The sequence below is a fragment of the Onychostoma macrolepis genome, chromosome 24 (genome assembly GCF_012432095.1).
Source record: "Onychostoma macrolepis isolate SWU-2019 chromosome 24, ASM1243209v1, whole genome shotgun sequence".
NCBI lineage: Eukaryota > Metazoa > Chordata > Actinopteri > Cypriniformes > Cyprinidae > Onychostoma > Onychostoma macrolepis.
The window spans coordinates 3426323-3453606 of record NC_081178.1 but is presented as its reverse complement, the minus strand read 5'-3'; the positions used below and the strand labels follow the sequence as shown (position 1 = coordinate 3453606).

Genomic DNA, 27284 nt, shown 5'->3' with positions numbered 1-27284 from the left:
AACTCAGAAAAAAAAAAAAAAAAGAAATCTTAATTTGCTTAAAGCAACATATCATTTTCTTTTGATTTTGGTGTAAAATTTGACCCGAAAAAGTTCCTGACAGGCTGAGATTGTTTGCTCACCAAAGGGAAGTTTACCAACACTGATATCAAACGACAGTGTAAATTGAAAGAAAACAAACGTAATTCCAACCCAGAGGCATCCTGGGAAATTCATTTATTACTTTACGATACCCTAAGGTGATTCTCATTTCCATCAGTTTGAACTTGGCTTAAAAAGCAGCTCATCATGGCAGGAGCTGCTCTGGTTCGGCCTGCTGAGAGCTGCTGATTGATTCTGCAGCACAGCCTGAACTGTTCTTCCCCGTCAGGAAGATCTGTGCTGTTTGTCATCATCAAGTAACTAAACCAGCGGCGCTTCGAAAATTTACCACAATACTGCAGCTTTTCCAGGAAAGAGACAAAGCGCTACAATTATAGATAAATAAGTTTACTAGAAAGTCTCTCGTGTAAAGAATTACAATGTCTAATTCATTCATTTAAATAAAGCTTAATAAAATTAAAAATAATTATTCCATTAAAAAAAACTTTAAATGAAAATGAGAAATGTTACTTTGGCAATTAACTTAAATAACTATAAGCTGAAGCACTAAAACTGTTAACTTGAAACAAATAGAAGCTAAAACTGAACTAAAACTGAAACAAGAATAAATTCAATCTAAACAAAAAATAATAAAAATGACAAAAGCACAAAACAAAATGACTACAAATTAACTAAACTAAAATTAAAATAAAAAATGTAAATTCAAAATAGAAAACTATGATAGTGAAATATATTTTTTAAATATTGAGTTTCTTATACATTATTTGTTCTTTTATTAGCATAATTAATAGAATTAGTAACAGTAATAGCATTAGTAATATACTCCCTATATTATTGCACTTTCAGCTGTATTATTTATCTATATAATCATATTATTTCAATATCATTTTTATTTATTTTAAATTTTTCTAATTAAATTTATTTTATTTTAAATCTCATTTTATTATTGTTTATTGATTTTATTCTCTTTAACATTTAAATTTTTAATTTAAATATGTAATTATCATTTTTTTATTATTTATGCATTTGTTTTATTAATTTATTTTTAAAACTATTTATGTATTTAGTTTAGTGAATTGGTTCATACAGACTCGGTTTCATAAATCAGTTTTCTAGGGTTTTTAGTGATTTTTATTTAACCTGCCAAATCTGCTAATTTAATATAAAAATACAAAAATACAAACACCACATTCATTGTAAAAAAAAAAGAAAAAAAAAAAAAAAGTTATTTTTGTAGGAGAATTTTGAATTGTCTCAACTTTTTGTTGTATAAACTTAAAACAACAAGTTGAGAAAACTCAAAAATCTTAAGTTGGCTCAACTTTTTTTTTTTTTTGTTATATACAATAATCAAAATGGTCACCAGAGACAGATGTTGGTATCTAAACTCACCCTTGCCTCCCTCGTTGTTTTTGTTGCCTTTCCTCCGTCTCTCCTCCTTCTCTCCCTCGGGACGGGGATCGGGTTCGGGCTCCACGGGGACTGCTGGAGCTCCTCAAAGCGAAAGAGGCCCGGCGCTGAGTCTGATTGGAACCAGAGAAAAGGAATGATTTGCGGACTGATGTCTGTGCTCACGTGTTCCCCTGATGACCAGCAGGAGGTGAAGGGCTACCTGAGCAGGTGGCATGCTGGCGGCAGCGGCGGGCAGCACTACGGGATCCATGAGCGTTGTCATCGTGTTCTCGCTCTTGGCGCGGAGCAGCGGATGAGGATGCTGAAGGCCGGCCGTGATGGCTTGATTCAACATACTGTCCATAAAGAGAGGAGTGTATTTTGGAGTTTCTAAAAACGGAACTGATGGGAAAAGAATAAAAGATTAGAGAAGAAGAGATTATATAGAGATGGGCTCTGTTCCAAAACCTAGAGAACTGCCTTGATGTCTACATAGGCATCTGCCTTCAAAGGAACTTCACAAGCAAGCGATTTGGAAAGACTACATAGGCAGAAAATAATGAAGTGTGTGAGAAATACAACTCAGAACTGATTCAAATGGAGCTTGACTTTAGCAAGTTCCTAATAGTGTTATTTTAGTATTATTTATTTACTTTATTGGAATTTGTTAATATTTAGAATTAGTTTTATTTTGATATTTTCAGTTTTCATTTTAATTTAGGTTTTATTAATGTAGTTAAGTGCCTTTTCATATAAATATATATTAGTACTGTCAACCGATTAAAATTTTTTACTAATTAATCACACATTTTTTCTGAAATTAATCACAATTAATCCCACCTAACATTAAAGTTTTTAAATATACTTTTATATTGCAATAATTTCACATTCAATCTTCAAATTAATTTACAAACAACATATTTTTTTATATTTGTTTAATGGCATCTTTTTTATGACTGAAGGCCAGTATCACTGATACCAAGTAAAACTGATTTCCCTATAAAAAAAATGTTCCCTAATATTTAGCCACAGACTATAGCCATTAAACATTACATTATAATTAAGAGCTATCAATTTTAACATTTATTAGACTTTAAAAATAACTTCTAATTTAAGTGAACTTAAAACAATCTTCACATAAACCCATTATAATAAATGTCATATTTAGCTACCTGTGCCCCTCAGCAGAAATATACAGAAATTGAATAAAGTTATCAAACACTAAATTCTAAACTAAATACAGATGAATCCTTAAAACTATAAAAGTTATTGATTTCCTCTTTTTTCTTTTGTTCTTGATGAACAGACATCACAGCAGCTGGTTAGTAGGTTGTTTTGGCTGCTATTTCTTTAAGAGCTGCCGCTGCTGAACGTGACGTGGATCTGACACGCATCGTATTTTCTCTCAACTCTACCTTTTCTGACCCATTTCAGTCTCTTCTAATGAGCTGACGAGTTGAATCGGGTGTGTTAGATGAGGGAGACAGTGCTAGGATGCTCCAGGACAGTTTTGAAAACCATTTCAGAGACATGTTCTTAATGTAACTCATATAAAATATATTACATGCACGCACAGTTTTATGGCAGCTTTAATCGCCTTTTTGGTAACTTCATGACTTAACTGATGTATGCACGTAGTTTCTTTCGCGATTTGATATGAAATGACACAGGCTATGCGCGCGCCAGCGCCTTTGTGCGTGTGTTGTAGAGCATGCACTGCGAGCACAGTACAGTTTCTGCGCTCTTTGACTCACGCATGCTGCTAAAGTGAAGCTGGAGCACGCATCTTAAACGTCTCCTGTTTGATGTGCTCGTAAAGACGTTCTGCGACTGAATAAAGGCACTTCTTGTCGAGAAAAAATAGACAGAATTAGCAGTTGTGAGTGGGGTGGCCAACCCTAGGCTCCGCCCCTGCGTTAACGGCGTTAAATAATTTTCGCGTTTAACTGAAAAAATTAATCGCCTGCATTAACGCGCTAATTTTAACAGCACTAATATATATATATATATATATATATATATATTTCTATTTAGACTTTTATGTCAGATTTAATTTTAGAAATGTTAGTACTTCAAACATATTTCAGTTTTTATTTTTTATTAAGTTTATCATCTAATATTTTTATTTTATTAATTTTTTTTATTTTAGCTTTATTTCAGTTACCAAATATGCTTAATATATTTTAATACTTAATATATTAAAATGGGTAGATTTAGTTTCAGTTAACAATAACAACACTGGTATATGAGCTAATGATACAACTCTCATTTAATTAGATTAAATTACTGTTCATGAGCACTTTCATTTTTTATAATTTAATTTTTATTTATTTATTTTCGTATGTCATTAAAGAAATAAAATAAAATTGACCTACAATTGGATTTTGGCTTCTCTATGAAGGACGCATGTGATTCTGGCTTCCAATTTGGCCAAAATAAGATATTTTGGCAAGGCAACAAAACCATGTTCTTAAAGAACAGCCTGCACAAGCTAGATTTAGAATAAAACTATGGTATACTTATTTCTTTCAGCCATTACGCAAATTTTAAATGCACACTTACCAACATCTGCATCATTGTGATTTTTGATGATTTCTCCGAGTTCAAAATGGCCAGACATCACAGCAACCTGCCAAAAACAGCATTGCAATAGACTTTGCAACAATGCAGTCTTTAATATGAGGACAATCTTTGCAATTCTAGGAAACATGCACTCACTATTTTTCAATCTAAATGTCATTGTTTTGCTAGCCTTATGTTTAGTACAGTGGTTAAACATCCCACATGCATGTACAACATGTACAACGATACCTGGAAGGGGGTTTGGCCGTGTTTGTTCTTCATCTCCTTACTGGCTCCTCGGTACAGAAGGACCCGGGCGCAGCTCTCCTGATTGGGCAGAGGAGATTCTTAAATCAAGATCCATTTACTTGAGAAGCAAAACGACATAAGATAAGAAGTTTATGATGAAAAAAATAACAATTTTCCCAATGGGCTCAGAAAAATCTACTTAATTCAAAGGGAAAACAAGTTTTCATTTCCCAATGATTGATATTTGCTCGTCTTTAACAAATAAACTCACTTCATTTTGCTCCTTAATTAAATGTATCTTGATTTAAAGATATTTGTTTTGGAAAACAAGACCAAAATACAGAGGAAGATATTCATTGTTTTCATTGTATGCAACATTTAATGCCACGACTTCATGAATTTAAGACTGATTTAAAACCTTTCGAAGGCCTTAATTTGTGGAATGGTGAATTAAGACTTTTTAAGAAACCCCGAATAAAGCTGGAAATAACTAAATTAAAATAAATATTTTAATTAAATATTTAAAATTAAATAATATAAAAAAAATTGAAAATTGAAAAAAAAATAATAATAATTTAAATTGTTTAAGATAATTAAAAAATATTAATATTTTAAAAACTACTATATAATTAATACTAACATAGGACTGGACTACACTTTGATAAACAAGGTAAAACCACCAGTGTCACATCTGTTTTTAATGTCAGATACTGTCAGATTACCTTGTTGTAAAGGGCACATATGTGGAGGGCAGTGTTTCCTGATGCATTCTGGGAAGTGGTGTCTGCCCCATAGAACAGAAGGTGTTCTAAGTGTTGGGCGAATCCGTGCTGACACGCCTACAGTTGAGTGAACAAAACAGAGGTTAAAGAAACAAGACCACATCCACTTCAGAAGAACAAGGAAAAATCAGAGGAACAACCAAAAGAGGGCAGTGAAGAGGTCAGAAAGTGCCATATCGTTCTGTTGTTGACCCTAAAATTATGATACATATTCTATACTTTTTTCCCCAAATTAACATTATTATTGATTATGAATATATATATTACAGTATTACCACAATCCGCTTTTAATTTAGATTTTGAATTACATTTTATTTTTATATTATCCACTTTCATTTTAATTTTAGCTAAAGTTTCATAGTTTCTCATATTTATTAGTCTTTGTTTTATTATACTGACCACTCAGCTCCAATGTTATTTTAATATTATTGAGATATTATTTAATAAGTATCTAATTGTAGTTATTAATTTTTATTGTTTTAGTTATTTTATTTTAAAGTTTTAGTAATTTTATTGGGGATTTTTCAAATCTACCACTCTGCCCCAGTATTATATTAGTATCACTGCTATTATAGTTTTTATTAATATTTTTTATTGGAATTAGTTTTATTTTTATATTATTAATTTTCATGTACATTTTAGTTCTTTTTTTCCCACTTTTTTTTGTTGTTGTTGTTTTTGTTTTATTATATTGACAACTCTGCCCCTGCATTAAGTATCATTGAGATATTGTTCTAGTTTTTATTAATATTTTTATTTTTATATAATCAATTTTCATTAAAATGTTTTTAAATTTTTACTAAATTTGTCATATTAATTAAATTTGTTATTTATCTATGTAGTTTTTATTCATTTTTATTTCAGTTTTTCAAGTTATAAAGGAAAATGTGAAATTTTGCCTTGGCAACTAGCTGAAATAATATATATATATATATATATATATATATATAATTTTTTTTTTTTTTAAGTTACTTGATGGTTTTAGTTTTAGCTTTAACTACACTAATTTCGCTCTGCTCTCTGGATAGTCATTACTGATCATTAAAAAGCACATATCATGAGTTTGTACTTCGAATTGAATTTCTCCTGATTGTTCTGCTTATGGGCCGGAAGCACACAATTTAATCTCTGACTTAATTTAGGAGATATATACATAATCATTGTGCTCTCAGGGTGTTGTGGGAGTCGTACCATGGTACCATTATGTGTGGGAAACAGGCAGGTACTGTAGGTGGTTGGAGAAAATGAATATATTCATATATTTTTGTACACAAACGGCTTAGAAAGGAAAGAGAAAAGAACAGAGAATTAAAAAGAGAAACTTTTGTTTAAAACCAGGCAACAGACAGACAGCAGAAGACGATGAATGAAATGAGAGATGAGAGATGGGTACCTGTGAACTTCAACCTCTCCAAACGCCTCTTCATGTCTGATCTATGGAGAGAGAGAGAGACAGACAGCGGAGGACTATGGACAGTGTCTGACAGATGATTCAGAGGAACCTAGATGCTGTTCTCCATTTGTTGAAGACATTTCTGTACTGTATTGTGATTGGCCTGCAGGATTCATGTGGCTGTAGGCTCAGTCGCCCACAGTGGGTTTGCCGACAGAAGCACAGTGTGTCTCATGACGTCGCTGGTGTGGTGTAGTGGTTATATCTCAGAGCTGATGTGCTGGAAGGTCTCTAGCCGTGCGCTATCACTGTTCTGCCTTAAAGCAAAGCACTTAACTGCAGGTTGCTGCAGGGAGACATGAACTGTGATAAGTGCACTGGATAAAACATCTGCTAAATCAGAGCTTCTGACATGATTCTGCTTCAGGATTTACATGATTAGGCAATATGTACAACCTGACACAACATAGTTTCACATACTCGGCAGCAGTGTTGATTCAGTCTTATCTATATTTTCATATTGTTTTAGTCATTTTATTATGTACTATAATCGTGTGACATCAGTGGTTCAACCGTAACGTTATGAAGCTACGAGGATACTTTTTGTGCGCAAAGAAAACAAAAATAACGACTTTATTCAACAATTCGTCTCCTCCGCGTCACCCCGGCGCCATTTTGGTGCCATATGAATGTGGATACGTTGTTTACGTTCAGATCAAAGCGTAAACAACGTATTCACGTACATATGTTGTTTACGTATGTGATACTCTCCAAAATGGCGCCAGGGTGACGCGGAGGAGACTAATTGTTGAATAAAGTCATTATTTTTGTTTTCTTTGTGCACAAAAAGTACAAAAATCACAAAAAGGCTTATTGGGAGAAAATTAGTTCTATGTGAAATCAGGCATTGAGCACCCCCTTATTGCCAAAATGGTATGATCATAACACCTCTGCGAATATTTGACTGTGAGATTCGGAGTCGAATCAGGCTCCTCCTTTCGAAGCATTGAATCTTCAACTATTCAGGGTCACCCCTAGTACTTAATTTATATTTTTTTGCATTATTTAGTAATTGTATTATGTGCTATTATCATTTTATCCTTTTTAATTAATTTTATTTCAGCTTTAATTTTAGTATTTATTTACTTCAAATTAAATTAAATCAAAATGTATTTATAAAGCACTTTTAAAACACACAATGTCCCAAAGTGCTGTACAGTTTCAAAAATAAGTAAATACATATTACAAAATTAATTAATTTATTAAATAAATAATACACAGTAATAGAAAAAAATGAATAAACATAATTTCATAAAATTCTTTCATCTGATATTTAGTTTTTCATCTAATATTCTTTTATTTTATTCCAGTTATTTCTAATAGTTTGAATAAACAATAGCACCTCTATTTAATAGATTTAGTAAACAACAGAATCTATTTTTGTACTGTACTCTGATGAGTTTATTGTAATAACATATATACAGTATCTGAGTTTAATCAGATACATGTCGACAACAAATTATACTGTAGCAAGAAGCATTTCACCTTCATTTTTAAACAACTGACAAGCCTAATTAACTTTATACATGTATAGTTGCGTTTTAGTGCTTGCATTTAGCACCATTATTAGGTTACTACACAATAAGTAGCCTTTTTTTAATTTGCTGTGTAATGAGGTTGAAGGTAAAGGTCTCAACATCTAACATATGGTGGAAAAACATCTTCAACAGAGGATGAAGAAAGTCCAGGTGCTTACGAATACAGACACAGTGATGAACAAAGATGAAACATGCACAAATATGCACAGGTGTTTAGAAACAAGGCGGCGAAGAGCATGAGAGACTAGCATGAGAGACATGAGAGAGTTATTCAAATCAAATTTGAATTTTTTAAAATGTAAACAATTAAAAAAATCCACACTTGAATGCTCAAGTCTACTATTTCTAGTCATCTAATGTAGCAAAGCACACGTTTTTTTATATAAATATCGTGGACCACATAGAGAGATGAAAAGAGAACCAAAAAAAGAGAGAGAGAATGATGTGAATATAAACCAAAAAACACAGACACATGTATGCACACATATAGTCACAGACTTTGACATGTATATTATTGTCTTGTGTTTAACACAGAAACACACCTGGTGTGACTCGTCCCAGCCGTTCTCGTCTCTGACGCCCAGCCGTGCTCTGTAGTACAGCAGAGTTTCACAGCAGGACGTTTCGCCCCCTGTCAGCACCGAATGGTACAGCGGCGTCAGTCCACAGCGGTCTCGATAATCTGGAGAAGCTCCCAAAGACAGCAGCGCCTAGGATCAAATGAAGAGTAATGCATGTTAAGATTTAAGATGCACTAATCGATCTTTTGCAGTTGTCACCATCAGTTTAACCCGTAAATGAAGTGGAACTAAATGGTGTTTAAAGATATAGTTCAGCCAAATATAAAAGTTGACAATTTACTCATCCTCAGGCCATCCTAAATGAGTTTGTTTCTTCATGGAAACAGATTTAGAGAAATTTAGCATTTGCTTACCAATGGATGCTCTGCAGTGAATGGGTGCCGTCAGAATGAGAGTCCAAACAGCTGATAAAAACATCACAATAATCCACAAGTAATCCACACCATTCCAGTCCATCAACATCTTGTGAAGCCAAAAGCTGCATGTTTGCAAGAAACAAATTTTAACTATTAAATATTGCTTCTGGCCAAAATATAAATCTATAATCCGTATTAACACTTCCTCCAGTGAAAAAGTCCATCTCCTGTTGTCTCTCACATCAAAATCCAGCCACATATTTGTTTAGAACTGTTTTGGCTTGTAAACAGTGCTTGATCTGTGCAGATTTCTCTCCTGATTCAGACAAGACCACTTTTTCCACTGGATAAAGCAATATTATGGATAGAGAACTCATATTTGGTGACTCATAAATTGATGGACTGGAGTGGTGTGGATTATTGTGATGTTTTTATCAGCTGTTTGGACTCTCATTCTGACGGCACCCATCCACTGCAGAGGATCCACTGGTGAGCAAGTGATGTAATGCTACATTTCTCCAAATCTGTTCTGACGAAGAAACAAACTCATCTACATCTTTAATGATTTGATGGTGAGTACATTTCCAGAAAACTGTTCCTTCAAATGCATTTTCATCTATCATGCTGTGAATGAACTGCATGTGTTTGTACCATCAGTCCGGATTGGTTGTGCGCTCTGACTGCTTTATGGAGGGGTGTGAGTCCGTCTCTGGATCTGAAATCCACATGAGCCCCGTTCAGCACCAGAACTCGAATCCCTTCCACGCTCAGACTGCCCTGAACCGCCAGAGTCAGAGGAGTCTCTGAGAAACAGATGAAAACAGATACTGACACTACAGCTACAGAAGAACAGCTTTATTTAAGAGAAACAGGCAACACACACTCAAAAAACTGTAGTGTGGAAGCTATTTTCATTTAGAAATTGCCTGTAAACTTCAAAGAAACAGCTAGTAAGGCATTGAGTTAAAAGCGCTGTATTAAACTAAAAAATAAAATAATATACATTCAAATAAAATAAACTGAGGGGGGCACCTTTGTAGATTTTAGTTTAGTTTTATATAATTTTTTGTACAGTACAAAATTATTTTTACTGCTTTAACAGATACAACTTTATTTAGTTTAGTTATCTTATTATTTTAACTTAAACTAAATGAAAATGAGAAAAGTTGCATTGACAACTTTATTTAAAATATTTATTTCAGTTAGCGTTTAATACTTAAATACACTTAAACACAAAATACAGTAAAATGAGCTGGGCAGCTTTCTAGTTTTAAGTTTAGTTTTATATCATTTTCGTTTTGTAAAACATTTCATTTCGTAAAACATTTCCTGTTTTATTGCTGAAGTGAAGCTGCTTTGAAACAACGTGTTATATAAATAAATTAGACCTGACTCCATACAGTCAGTCTGTAAAAAATGTACAGTGTTAACAGTACAGTGTGAAAAAAATTCTGTATTGATTCCTCACAGGTGTTTTACCTTTTGAATTATGCAATAATTTGGTAATTTTCTGCCATGACATTGTCCATTTTTGTCTTACAGTGCAGTATCCAGCTCACTAAATATGGTAAGCTATCTAAGGTTGCAACCACAAATATGAAAGGATCCTCTCAATTACAACTGACCAATGAGCTGCAGCGAAACTGTGATGACATCATAGCACCTGCAAGCTAAATACTGAACTCCTACTTATTCCAGAACATCGCTGCAATTAGTGCGCTGAACGTCACATCAAATAAAAAGCATCTTTTAAATGAAAAAGCACAAGAGATCGCGAGAACAGACTCATCATGAACATAATGAGCTTTGAGTCTAAGGTCAAAGAATGAGAAGAATCTGACAGGGAAATGTTGCCCACACAATGACGCTCATCTGAACTGAAAATGTCAAACATATTCTTCGTTCAATCTACATCTACTATAACATAACTAGATTAAAAAAAACAGATCTAACCTCCAGGCCAGGGCTATTTTAGTATCAATGCTATACTATTACAGTTTTTGTAAATATTTTAAATTCAATTTTATTTTTCACTTCATTTTTGTTTTTTTCACTTACATTTTTGTTAGTTTTAGTAATTTTGTTGTATGTTTTTTGTCATTTTTATTATAATTTTTTTAATATGGTAAAAAAGAATAATATAAAAATGATGAAAACCAAAAATTATGGTAACACTTTACAATAAGGTGTTATTTGTTAATATAAGTTAATGTATTAATTAACACAAACGAACAATGAACGCTACGTTTATTACACTCTTTATTAATCTTTGTTAATGTTAGTTAATAAAAATACAGTCATTCATTGTTTGATCATGTTAGTTCACAGTGCATTAACTAATGTTATCAAACACAATCAAATAAAAAGAATGAAAGTGAAAACCTTTTTATTTTATTCATTAATCTTTATTACTTTACTTAGTTTTAGATCTTTTAGTATATTAACAAAAAAAATATATATATATATATATATGTGTGTGTGTATATATATATATATATATTTTTTTTACTTTTCATTTTACACCTTACAATAAGTTCCTATTAGATAATGTTAGTCAATGTATTAAGATGAACTTACAATAAGCAATACATTTGTTACAGCATTTAATCATTTTTGTTAATATTAGTTAATAAAGCTGTTAGCTCATGTTAACTGCATTAACATTTAGTTCCATTAAATAATATTAACAGATGTGTCTGATTTTAATGCTTTAGATGAAATTAACATGAATTAATATTAAGTAATGTTAACAAATGAAGAGAAAACAAAAGTTTTCAAAAATCAGTTTTCTGCAAGCTGCAATTAAGTTTATTTAGGCATATTTTTAAAAGTACCATTTGGAGACTCCCAAATGATTCCTGAGCCTTCACACAGTCTCACCTCCGCTCTCAGTGTCGTGGTAGTTAGGGTCCAGTCCTTTCTCCAGAGCTTTACTCAACTTCTCCACCGCTCCAGCATGAACATAATCCAGGAACTTCTTCAGATTGGCCTGTAGAGGGAGACACACACAGACACTTCACCTCCTTCCTATAAAACACATCCACCTTTCCACAAAAGACCATTTCTACAATTATATACGATCTGTTTTAGCAGCTATACCTACCTTGGTGTGTAGCTTCGCTAGTTGTTTCTCATCCAGGTTTGTCTGTTTGTAGACCCGCGTCTTGTACCTGAACTGTAAGTTAAAGACACCAGGAAGAGAGGAAGAACTGGTCAAAGCTTTGTCAGTTTACAAGTTCTGAGAATCAAGAGGTTCAAAACAGACGATGAGATTGTTTGATTCAAACTACAAACCAGAAATGCGTCACGTCTGGAGACTTTAAATGTGATGCATTTCTGTTTTGCAGTTCGAAGGAGTAAAGGACTGTTCAAAACAAAACAAAATAAAATAAAAGATATACACACATATTAATAAAATAAATACAATACAAATAAACAGATCTTTTTAAATATACCGGAGTAATTAAACAATTTAAATCTTAAATTAGAGTAAAAATGACTTACATTTAGACTAGTGCTGTCAAACGATTAATCGTGATTAATCGCTTCCAAAATAAAAGCTTTTGTTTACATAATATATGTGTGTATACTGCGTATATTTATTATGTATATAGAAATACAAACACATGCATGTAAATATGTAAGAAAAATATGTTATGTTTATATAACATAAAATATAAGAATATAAATATATAAATTATATACATGTAAATATTTTCAAAATATATACTGTATGTGTGTGTATTTCTATATACATAATAAATATACACAGCATACACACATATATTATGTAAACAAAAGCTTTTATTTTGGATGCGATTAATCGTTTGACAGGACTAATTCAGACAAGAGTCAACTATATAATTAAGGCAGATTTGAACAGAAAGGCTGAGCCTTTTTCCTCAGGAAAATGTTTTTCATAAATGTCGGGTTAGGGGAAGTTGTCACATGTGTTTTATTATGTGTTATTTTTTTATATTTTATATTCATTAACACCACATTTATGAAAGCCAAAACAATGATCCAAGTTCATTATTGCTGTTTCATGATTTTTATTTTATGTTTAAATTGTGCTGTAATGCCATTAAAACCATTATACACTTTAAACACAAATAAGTTGTGGAAAATAAATAAGTTGTTTAAACACAAATAAGTTTAAACAACTTATTTAAACTTAAAATAATTTAAAAATTATTTTATTGTATGAAAATAATTTTTCATACAATAAGGTCCCATTATTTTATGTCAATGCATTAAATAATATTAACAAAAATTAGCAATACACTTGTTACAGTGTTTAATAATCTTAGAATTGGTTAATAAAAATGTAAGTATTCATTGTTAATGTTAGCTCAGGTCCAATAAATATTCATATTAAAAGATATATGAAAATATAATAAAATATTAAAAGATATAACTTTTGATTTTATTAATTTATTAGTAAATGTTGAAATTAAGATCAACTAAGATTAATAAATACTTTAGAAGTATTTGTTATTGCTACATCATGTTAACTAATGTTAACGAATGAAACCTTATTGTAAAGTGTTATTCTTCTCAGCTATCAATAAAACAGCAGGTTCCTATTGTGACAACTTGCCCCTATAGGCTCGACAAGTGTTAAATGACCTGTATTTTTACAGTATTTTATGAGGTTTAGCAGCATTCTGGGTGATGTTGTGTAGTGTTTGTGAGCCTGTGATCTCATATCCTCCACAGCACCTCCAGGTAGGGCACTCCCTTCTCCAGGGACTGGGCGAACTCTCGAAGCAAGCGCTCCTCCTCCAGGAACTTGGCATCTCGTCCGTCTCCAGCTGGCTGGAAGAGGCCGTAATTGTAAACGTCCCACAACGACTCGCTGAGAGAACAAATAATCTGCTGCTTCGCGCTCCAAACGCTTGAATCGGGATCAAACCGCAAACACTTCTACAGACGGAGAGAGAGAGAAAACAGGTTCATAAGAACAACAGATTGAACTGGATTTAAAGTTCAAAATAACTTTCAGCTTTCTTGACGGCATCTGTGATGTGCCGTTGTTCACCACCGAGCTTCATTTTGACTCAGAACTCATACAAAAGTCCTGTTTACAGTAATGTATTTACAATGGATGTCTACTGGAAAGACATTCTGGAGGTTTACAAGCAGAAATGTGCATATAACTGCATGCAAAATTTTCATTGTAAATGCATTAAAAAAATCAATTTTTTGTTACATGAAACAAAATAAACGTTAACTGAATTGAATAAAATATGAAAAACTATTTTAGCTAGCTAGATGCCAAGGCAACATTTCTTATTTTCATATAGTTATTTAAACACTAAAATTAAAAATCTGTAAAATTAAATATTTTTAAATAAATTAAATATATTATCTCAATATTTAGTAATATTTAACATATTTAAAAACAAAAAATACAAAAACAGCTAAATTATTAAAACTTTAACTGAAATTAAAGTGAAAACAGAAAATATAAGAAATAAGAAATATAATAAGAAAATACAATATTCAAAATATTAACAAAAAACTATAATAGAATGTCAGATATTATTGAATATTAAATATTATAATTATTAATATTATTAAAATGACACAAACCCATTACTGTACACATATTTGCAATATGTTGCAATAATTTTCTGTGGTTAAAAAAAACATTAAAATATAAAAATTAAATATTATATTTAAAATTATTAAAATGAAACTGAAATCCATTTCTGTAAATATATTTGCAGTACATTGCAATCATTTTCTGTGGTGAACATGAACAACAACATGTCAAAGATTATACTGAACCTGAAACATTTTGTATGTTTAAAATATTAATGACACCTGTTGAATATGTATATGATACAACATACAGGTCATTTGCATTGGAACTTAATCACTTTTACAAGCCCTTTCAAAAGCTTTAAAACAGGCTTCTGGCATACTGTAAACCATAAACCATCCTGCATATTAAAATCCAACACCAAACTTCATAATATGCAGCTTTATCTGGGGATTGTTAATGTGCCGTGATTGAGTGCGTTAAAGTGAGCTGCTAATCGAGTCAGGAGTTGAGATGAGTTTAGATGAGTTTAGATGAGAGCGATTTTGACATTAAATCAGGTCAGAGCTCCCACACAAATCACCAGAGGAACTCAAGCTCAGTGTGTGTGTTTATTTAAAATTTCCCCAGAATAGTTTGACACACACACACACACTAATATACAAACGCAGTAAATATTCCTTCATTACGGAGTCCCATGTTCCCCTTTTCTCCCCCTGAATTAATTTATTTTTTAATTTTCTTCTAATGTCTCGATCCCTCCCACGATAACCTTGGGAGACACAACAGATCCAGAGTATATTAAAGTGTGTGTGTGTTTCTTTGAAGATTTCAGAAGCTCATTAGAAACATTTACTGTTGTACAGTGTGTGTGTTTAGGAATGACGCGTGAGCATCAGATCTTACAAAAGCGATGTTTGCATTCATTTTGAGATATCTGACTTTTTTGGTGTTTTGGCAAATGTGAGCACGGTCTGAGACATTATTGAGATCTCATCTGAAACTCTAGAGGAGACATATGAGACTCTAGGAATCATTTTCGCATGAGAAACATCTGAGAAGCAGAAGACTCAAGCAAAAGTCTCCATTCACTCTCCATGTCATCAGAATGCTGTGAAGGATAATTAGAGATTGAACAATATTGTACCAAGTGCCAAATGAGCAATATGTAGAAAAGATGTGACATTATTTCTTCATAATATTATTATTATTATTTTGATTTCATTTATTTGACACAATAACTAAAATAAATCACTACAAAATAAATGAAAATAAATTATTCATTATACATAATAACAATAATAGTACAAGCAGTTTTAAATTATTTTATTTCCATATATTTGACATAGTAATAACCAAAAACTACTATAAAATAAAATATTAACAATTATTATTAATTATTAATATGTCCACTTTAATTTATTTTATTAATACTAATTTAACAACAGTAACTAAATATTATTAATATTAATAATAATAAGAGAATCTGTTTTAAAGGATTTTATTTGTATTTTTAATAAACAATAAAACTATTAAAAAAAATTACACCACAAATACAAAACAAAAATAGTATTAATGAATAATAATAATAATAATAGAATATATTCTAAATTATTATTTTATTTATATTTATTTGAATAAACAATAAAAAAATTACACTATAAATATAAAAATAAATAATAATAATAATAATAATATAATCAATTTTAAATTGTTACTTCTATTTATTTGACAATTATTATTATAGTTATTGATAGAAGTAAAAATAAATATTGGTAAATGGAAATATCTGTACCATATCTGTAGCTGCAATTAAAGAAGTGATGGAGTAGAGAACTTGTAAAAATGATAATCGGCCAATCGTTAGTACAAATTGCGAGTGCATGTGAATGTGTGTGAAGAGAAATGCACAGACCGTTTGTTTGATGTCAGGAATGCCGATGCGGAACACAATCACAGCGAATTGCGAGTCTTCCACAGGTGTGACCGTGGTCATGCTGCGCTCCATCAGACGCCGCCGGGCCTGCTGATTGGTCAAGACTGGGTGATACAGCGGCTGATTGGTTGTCTGATGATAAAGAGTCGGCTGACTGGGTAAATGCGGGATTCCTCTTTGGGCGGAGTTAACGGCCCTGGGCTGTCTCTCTCCTCTCTGCCATCCAATCACAACGGCCGCCGGTTTGGATCCATCTGCCTTGCGTCCGGCACGGTTCTGGTGTTCCTTGTCTCCCATGTCAATCATCCCATTTTGTTTCAATCTCTTCAATCGCTCCTCCTCGTCCTCCTCATCCTCACCCTCTTTGTCTTCGGCGCTGCCAAAAAAACGCTTGGTGTTTCCCAGCATCCTTTGCTGCACCGTGTCAGCAAGCAATGTTGATGTCATGACACTGAGTCATGCTGCTTATCGGCATACAGCTTAATATTAAACAGACTGAAAAAGACAAGAAACATAAAATAATCAGTGATGCATTTCATTTTACTGATATTAAAATAAATTCCAATTCCATAAACAGTCAGCATAAAGGCACACCTATAGAAACCAGAAAATGACTTGGACCAGTAAGAGACTACAGCAATGCACTGACAACAACTCATAACACCCTGGCAACACACTAACCATTCAATCACCATAGCAACGCACTGACAACCACTCAAAACCCTAGTAATGCACTAGCAACCACTCAGAACATCCTAGCAACAATCTAACCATTAAAACACCATAGCAACACACTAGCAACCACTCAGAACACCCTAAAAACACACTAACAACCACTCAGAGCACCTTAGCAACACACTAACAACCACTCAGAACACGCTAGCAACACACTAACGATTCAAACACCCTAGCAACGCACTAACAACAACTCAACACCCTAGCAACACACTAACAACAACTCAACACCCTAGCAACACACTAACAACCACTCAAACATCCTAGCAACACACTAACCACTTAATCACCCTATCAACCACTCAATCACCCTAATAACACACTAACAACCACTCAACACCCTAGCAATGCACTAACAACCACTCAAAACCCTAGCAATGCACTAGCAACCACTCAGAACATCCTAGCAACACTCTAACCATTAAAACACAATAGCAACACACTAGCAACCACTCAGAACATCCTAACAACACACTAACAACCACTCAGAGCACCTTAGCAACACACTAACAACCACTCAGAACACACTAGCAACACATTAACGATTCAAACACCCTAGCAACACACTAACAACCACTCAGAACACCCTAGCAACACACTAACAAACCACTTACAAACCCAAGCAACACATTAACAACAACTCAATACCCTAGTAAAGCACTAACAACTACTCAGAACACCATAGCAACAAGCTAACAACCACTCAGAACACCGTAGCAACAATCTAACCATTCAAACACCATTCCACCACACTAACAACCACGCAATCACCAACAACACACTAACAACCGCTCAAACATCCTAGCAACACACTAACAACAACTCAACACCCAAGAAAAGCACTAACAACCACTCAGAACACCATATCAACACACTAACAACCACTCAAACATCCTAGCAACACACTAACAACAACTCAATACCCAAGTAAAGCACTAACAACCACTGAGAACACCATATCAACACACTAACAACAACTCAACACCCAAGAAACGCACTAACAACCACTCAGAACACCATATCAACACACTAACAACCACTCAAACATCCTAGCAATGCACTGACAACCACTCAAACATCCTAGCAACACACTAACAACAACTCAATACCCAAGTAAAGCACTAACAACCACTGAGAACACCATATCAACACACTAACAACAACTCAACACCCAAGAAACGCACTAACAACCACTCAGAACACCATATCAACACACTAACAACCACTCAAACATCCTAGCAATGCACTGACAACCACTCAAACATCCTAGCAACACACTAACAACAACTCAATACCCAAGTAAAGCACTAACAACCACTGAGAACACCATATCAACACACTAACAACAACTCAACACCCAAGAAAAGCACTAACAACCACTCAGAACACCATATCAACACACTAACAACCACTCAAACATCCTAGCAATGCACTGACAACCACTCAAACATCCTAGCAACACACTAACAACAACTCAATACCCAAGTAAAGCACTAACAACCACTGAGAACACCATATCAACACACTAACAACAACTCAACACCCAAGAAAAACACTAACAACCACTCAGAACACCATATCAACACACTAACAACCACTCAAACATCCTAGCAATGCACTGACAACCACTCAACACCCTAGTAAAGCACTAATAACAACTCAACACCCCAGCCAGCGGACTAACAGCCACTTAAAAAAAACATGGAAAAGAACTAACAACCACTCAGAACACTTTGGTAAATGCATAGCAACACCCTGGCAACAATACTGCAATCCTTAAACAATAAGTTAAAAGACTAAAACAAATAAGCACGTTTTAGTCAGAAAAGGCTTCAGAAACCTTTCATTTAATAAAGATCTGCAAGCTAAGACAGTGTGTGGGACTTTTCCCACAATTTATTTCTAAAAATAACAAATATTTAGAATTGCAATGTGAATTGTCAAAATATCGGAGAGCGATTTTCTGGCTTTCATAGCTGCTGTGTTTTCCACCAACTGGCAACCCTGGGTATTGAAAAACTATTGGGTAAACTGCCAGTGGGCAGAGTCACACAGACCAAAATAAAAACAGTCATTCCGACACGGAACGCACATTTCAAAGCAGAATAACTGGTTGTAGCATCTAATTACCTGCAAACATATTATGGGATTTTTATACTTTAGTACAGTCAAAGAAATTACATACAGCACCTTTTAAATCCTGTTCACTAAAATTCATTGACCAGCAAGCAGAACAGTCCTAAGTGCTTAAATAAAATCATGTTCAAAGATTACATCTTTCAATTTAATCTGTCTTTATTTCATAATGAGTGTTGCAATTGCTGCAACCTCACAGCCATGATAAAATCTTGTATGTGGTGTCATGCATATTCACTTTCACCCACAACCCACTGATAAAACAGATATTTTTGAATCTTATATTTGAATTCCATAACACCAAAATACAAATATATATACAAATAAATCAACTTGACTTGCAGATTGCATCGGGTGCATTGAGCATGTGATCTGGGTCACTGTCCTGTAGCTTTGTGAAGCATCAGCCTGCTGCATTTCTGCTGATTATATTGTTGTTTAATTGCACACAAGAGGGACACTGACTCACTGGATTTATTTATATAATTTTTCAGTCAGCATGTTTATGCCTCCCCTTTATTCTACACACAAATGCCTTAAACAGCATTAGATGCACATGCACCAGATATCTGCACCTCTCCCTCGATGCCTGTCATCTGTACAGTAAATACTGTAAAGAGACACTGACGTCAGTGACGTCCACATTTAGAAATTGTCCTGTAAACCTCCAGAGATCTCCGTCACCTCATTACTGACGGCTCACGGTGACAGATTCACCCCTTCACAGCTTTAGATGGTTATTTACCTTAAATATCACAACCTATTTGTGGTTCATCAAGTGCACATTCACCCTCTGCAAATACTGAAATAGTTACAATGATTATTGGAATACAATTTTTATTTCTACATTTCTATGCTTTAATTTAATACATATTAAATTTAATATATAATTTGGGTTTTAATAATAACATATTATCCAAATAATAATATTCTCCAAAAATAATCTAAAATTTATTTCATATTAAATTATCCAAATAATATGATATATTTTGGATAATACAAAGATATTTTGGATCTTTATATTATGGATATTATTTATCATTATATATCTCTGTATTCAAATTCAGCACATTCTTCATTCTTTGAAATGCCAGAAAATGCATGAATTTTCAGATCTCTTATGACAAAGTTAAAGTTTTAGTGTGTGATTTATCAGAAATAGATTACCTCAAGGATAGACTGGTGTTAAAAGAAAACGTAAATTACGCTGTAGTAGTTTCTGTGATCGGATTATACAAAAAACACCACAAAATAAGCGATAAATACAGAACATTTCACTGATATAGCCAAGTAAAAAATACAGTTCTGTACATCTAGTTTACGTGCTTTAAACAAAACTCTGAATATCATTCAAAGATCTGATGCCACTAACCTGGTAAACTTTGGTAAATCCAGTGACTATTCACCCGGAAAAGCACACGCTGAATCAACCCAGTACCTTGTGAACACAATTTTGTTTCCAGATGGACTGATAAAAACCTTTGATGTATAAAAAATAACAATCATATTGCTAAAGTAATTGTTTCCCCATTTTAAGTGCGAAATATACATCGGACGGTCAGAGAGAGACTGTGTGGTGTCTGATGTTCAGACTAAAATATCGACTCTTTAAGACAAGCTGTTAGTAAACTTGACTGGTTACACTGGTGCCAATTCAAGAGTGAAGCAGGCCAGCGAGACACAGATGGTCTCCTTCATAAACTCTCCAAATCAATTGCTCACTCCATCTATAAAAATACAGCGATGTCGAAATAAAGCTCTAAATCAAGAGTTTCTGATACAGGTTTCCACTGAGTCTGGAGTTAATCAGGGTCAGCCACTGAAAACATTGTGATGTCTCACTGGTTAAGTTAGTTAGACAGACAGACAGACAAACAGACAGATTGTGAACTATGAAGCTGCAGTTATGGGAAATACAACTTTAAAAAAAAATCATTGTGACTATTTTTCACAAATGCAACTTCATATCTCACAATCTGACTTTGTCCCATTTTTTTTTTTTCCATAAAGGAAGAATTTTGACCAGAAAGTAACAAGATATTGCATAAATTAGTTGTGTCAAAAACACAAGCTAAACAAAATGAACACTACCACAGCATCCAAAACACAACATGTGCTGGACACTGCAGAAGTGTTTGCATGCATGTATAAATCCAGCCTTGCTTTGTTATATTGAACTATTTTGAGCTTTGTATAAAGTTTGTTGAAAATTCTCCAACCATAAATGACATGTAAGAAGACGAAGAAGAAGATGTCAACCACATGCATGAATCCCCTCATATTCAGCAGCTAATAAAACCTGACCAATGAGAAAGCAGAGAAGTGTTTCTCGCTCGCCTGATTAGCTCTCTGCTGTATAATTGGCAGTTGACTGGGGCAGGTGGGGAAAAATAGAGCACTGGCCTCATTTCGCTCTCTAGAGACGATTCAGAGAGAGTAACGCAGGCGCCACACAGAAACCAGCAGCCCAAGGACAAAGCGGGAAGAGCGGTGATACGAGACCAGGCCACGAAAACAGCAAAGAGACCACAGAAACCAGTGTTTGAGGACACCGGACACAAGACAAGGCCTGCCAAACAACACTATACTGCAAAGAAACGCATGCGAGTTAGTCAGTAGTCCAACAGAACCAGTATTGGGTGACATAAATAACTAAATACAGCACTTTTTCCACGTGTGGTTTGTCCAAGCGTCCATTCAGCTCGCTCGCTCCCTTTTTTGTGAGAAGAAACCCTTTTACACACACCTCCTGTCGTATTGTACTTCATTCTCTCACATACATAGCGCACCGCCCCCCTCCTATGTAGGACAGGGTGAATATAGATATATTTCCAGTGAATTGGTCCCCAGAAACTTTAATTGGAGAACTTCCATGGAACAGACTGTCCCACTTTTATAACCCGTTAAAAAGAAGTGGAGCAACCAGGTCCGGCATTGGTCCCTTCATGTCTCTCACTCTCTTTGTGTCTCTCGCCGGCCATCGCTCCATTAGAAAAGAATGACAACGGACAATTAAACCGAGTGTCGGTGGTCTTTTCTGCTTTCCCTGGAGCTCAGAGTGAGATTGGGCTCTTGAAAAAAGCACAAAAGCGCTTTCTATTTCCATTTCACACCTGCTAAAAAGCCGTGGTGACAGAGATCATGAATGGTGCTTATCATTGTGAAAACAGATAAATCACATATGAGATTTATTGTGAGTAACTGTAAATTGCATGTGTTAAGCCAATACATTCGAATGCAGTAATGAAATTGAAATCAACTGTTTTCTACATGAATATATTTTAAAATGCAATTTATTTCCGTGATGCGCAGCTGGATTTTACAGCATCATTCCTCCAGTCTTCAGTGTCACGTGATCCTTCAGAAATCATTCTAATATGCTGATTTGCTGCTCAAGAAACATTTCTGATTATTATCACTGTTGAAAACGTTGTGCTGCTTCGTATGTTTGCAGAAACTGATGCATTTAATTTTTACAGGATTCTTGATGCATTGAAAGTTGAAAAGAACAGAACTGATTTGAAATAGAAATCTTTTGTAACATTGCAAATGCCTTAAATATCAATTTAATGCTTCCTTGCTGTGTTCATTTATTTTAAAAAGAATCTTTCTGACCCTAAACTTTTGCTCCACAATGTTAGGATGCTAAACTGTTTTGATTGGTTACAAGACTGGATGGTTGCAAATTCTCTAGATTTGGTTAAAGTCTTTTCTTCAATTAAGTCTGTGGAACTTCTTCACTAATTTAATCATAAGTCTAATCACTTATTAAACATTAAAGCACACCTCTGTCTGTTTAAAAAAACCGAACATTAATAATAAACCATGTCACATTCAGGAACAGCCCCTTACAGAGCTACGTGATCAACCATCCTTTTACGTCCAGTAATTTATTGAGGAACACCTCCTGCTGCTATTACGAAAGCCACATAAACTGTCAAAACTATACAGATGCACTGACGCATTTCAGAAAAATACATGTGCGTAACAGTATTTATCAACATGAAGAGAAAAGGCACTAAGGACAGCGGTTACCAGTGTTGCTAAAATTATCACACCATGTTGTCCTACAAAAACCACACTAGTGCATGTGAAGCTGATAGATGTCCTGCAGTGAACAACCGGAGGAAACTCAGCGGATCATAAATAAACTGAAGGGTGGAGAATCAAAAGAACCACTTCCTGGAATAATAATGCCTAATCAACATGTTCTATATGTTTGAGGTTAATCAAGAAAAGGGTTTTTCGTAGATTGCTTAACTTTTAGATGAAGTCTTTACTTAATCCCGGGTAAAAGGCCACTTTCAGCTCTGGGTTATGAAACTGATTCAGAGCTAGTTAGTTGTGCTTTTGTGGAGCCAAAGGTGAAGAGTGTGATTCAATGCGTTGCTAGATTTGTTTTTCAGCAACACACAACCAATGATACACCATTACCGCTTACTGCCTCAATGCTTCTGCCATTAAATATTCATGCACTGTTTAGTTTCAAACATAATCCAGCATGCACTATTTTTTTGCAATACCCTTTAAAGGACTAAATTAGAGTGGATTTACATGCCAAAATGTACACTAATTTTCAGTAAACTACTAAAGTAAACAACTACTGCATGATTGTTACATGCTTAATTGTTCAATCAATGTTATTAAACATCCTATGTAAAAAAAATAACATAAATTCAGATTTTATTAATCTACAGTGTTAAATATCAAAACTGGCAATTAATTTCTAATCCAGATTAAAGTATGAACAGCGTGAAACTGGTACAAGACAACTCAGAGTGACGTTTACACAGGAAATCACGCATGACCAGCCCAAATAATTAGCAGAAGCTTTAGAGAAGGAACCAAACGAGGAGGAAACCCACAGCCGTGACCTCGTTTGACAACATATTGGAGGTCAGCGCTCTAGAAGAGAGGAGGAGTGCGAGAGAAAACTGGGACGAGGAGAGACAGAACGCAAACGATGCTGGGAAAGAGCTCAGGACACGAGAATGAGAGTAAGTGCTGGAAAAAAGAAAAGCACACACGCAAGACCAGAGAAACTCCACTAAAACACAACAATCGGTCCACAACTCCTAAACGTCACAGACTGACCCATGCTGCTCTCGGGTGGATGGATGGAACGGTAGACAGAACAATAGACAGACAGATAGAATAATAGATAGACAGAATGATAGAAAGACAGATAGAAAGACAGATTGAACAATCTACGGAATGATAAACAGATAGACAGAGAGACAGATAGATAGAGACAGAACAAACAAGTGAATGAACAATGGATGGAACAGCAAAAAAATAGACAGACAGAATGATAGCTAGAATGATAGATAGAATGACAGATAAAACAATAGATGGATGGATAGATACATGCAAGGATGGACAGAACAGAACGACAGACAGAACGATAGACAAAACAACAGACAGACAGAACAACGATCAAACAATAGATAGGATCAACAAAAGATGGATGGATGGATGCATGGATGGACAGAACGATAGACAGACATACTGACAGACAGAACCAAAAATAGAAAACAACGATAAAATGATAGATAGATTGAATGATAGAACGAACAATCGATAGATGGATAGACAAATAAATAGATAGACAGACAGATAGATAGATGGATAGACAAATAAATAGATAGACAGACAGATAGATAGATGGATAGACAAATAAATAGATAGACAGACAGATAGATAGATGGATAGATGGATAGATGGATAGATAGATAGATAGATAGATCTAGAAAACAGGAAGTGACCCAGTGCAACAGATCTGACTGACTCTCTGATGGCTGACATGTGCTGTTTTATGAACATGTGAAAGACGAAGACAGGCGTGATTTTAAAAGGGAGTCAAGCATGCCTCTTTTGCATACAATGAAAGATAACCAGGTTTTGACCATGAAAGTGTCTTTACAATATCACACAACTTTTGCACAACTTTTTTTTGAGAAAACCAAAGCATCACATGACTTCAGAGCATACTGACTAATAATCTCAGATCCACAGCTCTGAAAAACCATTCACATTTCTGCACTGCATTTCAGATTCAACTTCAAACTTCGCTTTTGGTAACAAAATGTTATTCATGTAACTTGATACAACTATGAGCATAATTTTAATATTTACACTCATGCATTTGGCAGATGCTTTTTTCCCGAAGCAGCTTGCATTGCATTTGATGTATATGTTTTATCAGTTCATGCATTCCTTAAGAATCAAACCTATGACCTTGGTGTTGCAAACACCACGCTCTACTGTTCGAGCAAGAGAAATATGCACATGTGAATGAAATCTGAAAGACTATAACTGAATAACCACTTAAATTTGTGCTCGTTCCCCACACAAAACTATCATAGGACTTGGAATACAGCAAAAAAGTCATATTGATTACTTTTATGGTGCTACTTTTTGGATCTTGACAGTCCCTGCTCTCAAAAAAAAAAGAAGAAGAATGAACATAGCTCATGCGCACAGCACACATCTATTCAGGAAAACACATCATACACAGCTTAAGATCACATTGCATAAAGTGCAGTAAAATCGAATGGATCTAATTGATCTCAAACTGTTCACACACACACATATGAACGGTTCACAGTTTCTCTATACATTAGTTAGAGTGTATAATTATGCTCTCTGCGCACTCTGACCTACCTTTGCTCTCAGCAGGCCCATCACACCAGGAAAACAGTACACACACACACTTACTCACCCACTCACTATCAGCACAATTTACAGCAAAACACACACTGAAGTCAAAAGCGCTGCATATGCAACTACTGCAGTTCACAGTCCTGCTAATGCACACCAGCACAACTGCAACACTTTCCCAAAAGTCATCTTTCAAGCATCCCGGGAGTCACATGCATGCAATAGTTTCTATCATATTTTATCAGATGCACTATCCGACTGGAAATTACCTGATTGTCCAGCCTGAGCTTCCTCATTCCAGCACAGAAGAGCCGCTTCACTCCAGAGACGTGGTCAGCAGGGCAGAACAGGGTCCAGAGATGCACAACCAAAGCAAACAGTCATAAAAACGGGAATAAGCGCGTTTTCCCGCGCACATCCAGGCGTTGCGTCCACGCAGGATCACCTCTAGCACTGGAACAATCTCTCTTCTGATCTCTCTCGCTGTCATGCACTCAAACACTCCTCCCTCCAGCCTCGCTCTCCACACACATACACACACACACGGCCTCTCGGATGCTAAGAGCAGATCAAACTGGCTCGCATCTGAGGCTTGGGTTTCATCCGGATCTTCTGTGGCTTTGTGGGAAGAAGTCATCTGTTATGCTTGGAAACCACTGAATCCCACAGAGGAAAACATAGATGTTTCACATGTATAATGCAGGGCATCCACGCATATGTGTGTTTGAGTGTGTGTGCATGTAGAAAAATATCTTTACACACACACACACACACACACACACTCTGAAACAGAAGTGGGTCATGGATGGAAAAATGAGAGGAGAAATTAGCCTGCCTGCGTGTGCTCATGCGACGTGCTGGGGTGAGTTAGAGAAATCATCACCTGTCCACATCACGCTGAGGTTAATCGCCGTCTCTCAACCACAAGGTTTGCACGAGGACACTGACAACAAACACTTAAGATAAGACACAAAGCGGTAAGAGAGAATGACTGCCCTTCACCAGATAAAGACGGAACAGATGAAGACAGAAAATCAGGACAGAACCTACAATACATTGCATGCTTTACAAGAGTCTGTCTGTGGTTTGAAATCACGCCTGTTTGGGAATTCTTCCTTATTAGTGTTGTTTGATTAGTTAAGCATCACAATTACTAGTCCTCATGCTCATGGTGATGTGATGAAACCTCTAAAACTACTAACTGAAGTATTAAAGTCACAGAGTTTGTGTTCCATACCAGTGTAATTTAGTATT

At 34.7% G+C, this 27284-nt stretch overlaps 1 protein-coding gene across 1 annotated transcript in view; it reads right to left on the bottom strand.

Moving 5' to 3' along the window:
- LOC131533808 (SH3 and multiple ankyrin repeat domains protein 1) overlaps positions 1–27084 on the bottom strand; it is a 53167-nt gene extending 26083 nt beyond the window's left edge. The window contains exons 1-12 of the mRNA XM_058766262.1: positions 26300–27084; positions 16479–16994; positions 13738–13941; positions 12119–12190; positions 11896–12004; positions 9667–9818; positions 8621–8788; positions 5028–5144; positions 4306–4383; positions 4057–4123; positions 1715–1896; positions 1495–1625 (exon numbers count right to left, since the gene is read on the bottom strand). Of these exons, the coding sequence (XP_058622245.1) occupies positions 1495–1625; positions 1715–1896; positions 4057–4123; positions 4306–4383; positions 5028–5144; positions 8621–8788; positions 9667–9818; positions 11896–12004; positions 12119–12190; positions 13738–13941; positions 16479–16946 (1748 nt within the window). The 5' untranslated portion in view covers positions 16947–16994; positions 26300–27084. The remainder of the gene's footprint in view (positions 1–1494; positions 1626–1714; positions 1897–4056; positions 4124–4305; positions 4384–5027; positions 5145–8620; positions 8789–9666; positions 9819–11895; positions 12005–12118; positions 12191–13737; positions 13942–16478; positions 16995–26299) is intronic.
- Positions 27085–27284: the final 200 nt, after the last annotated feature.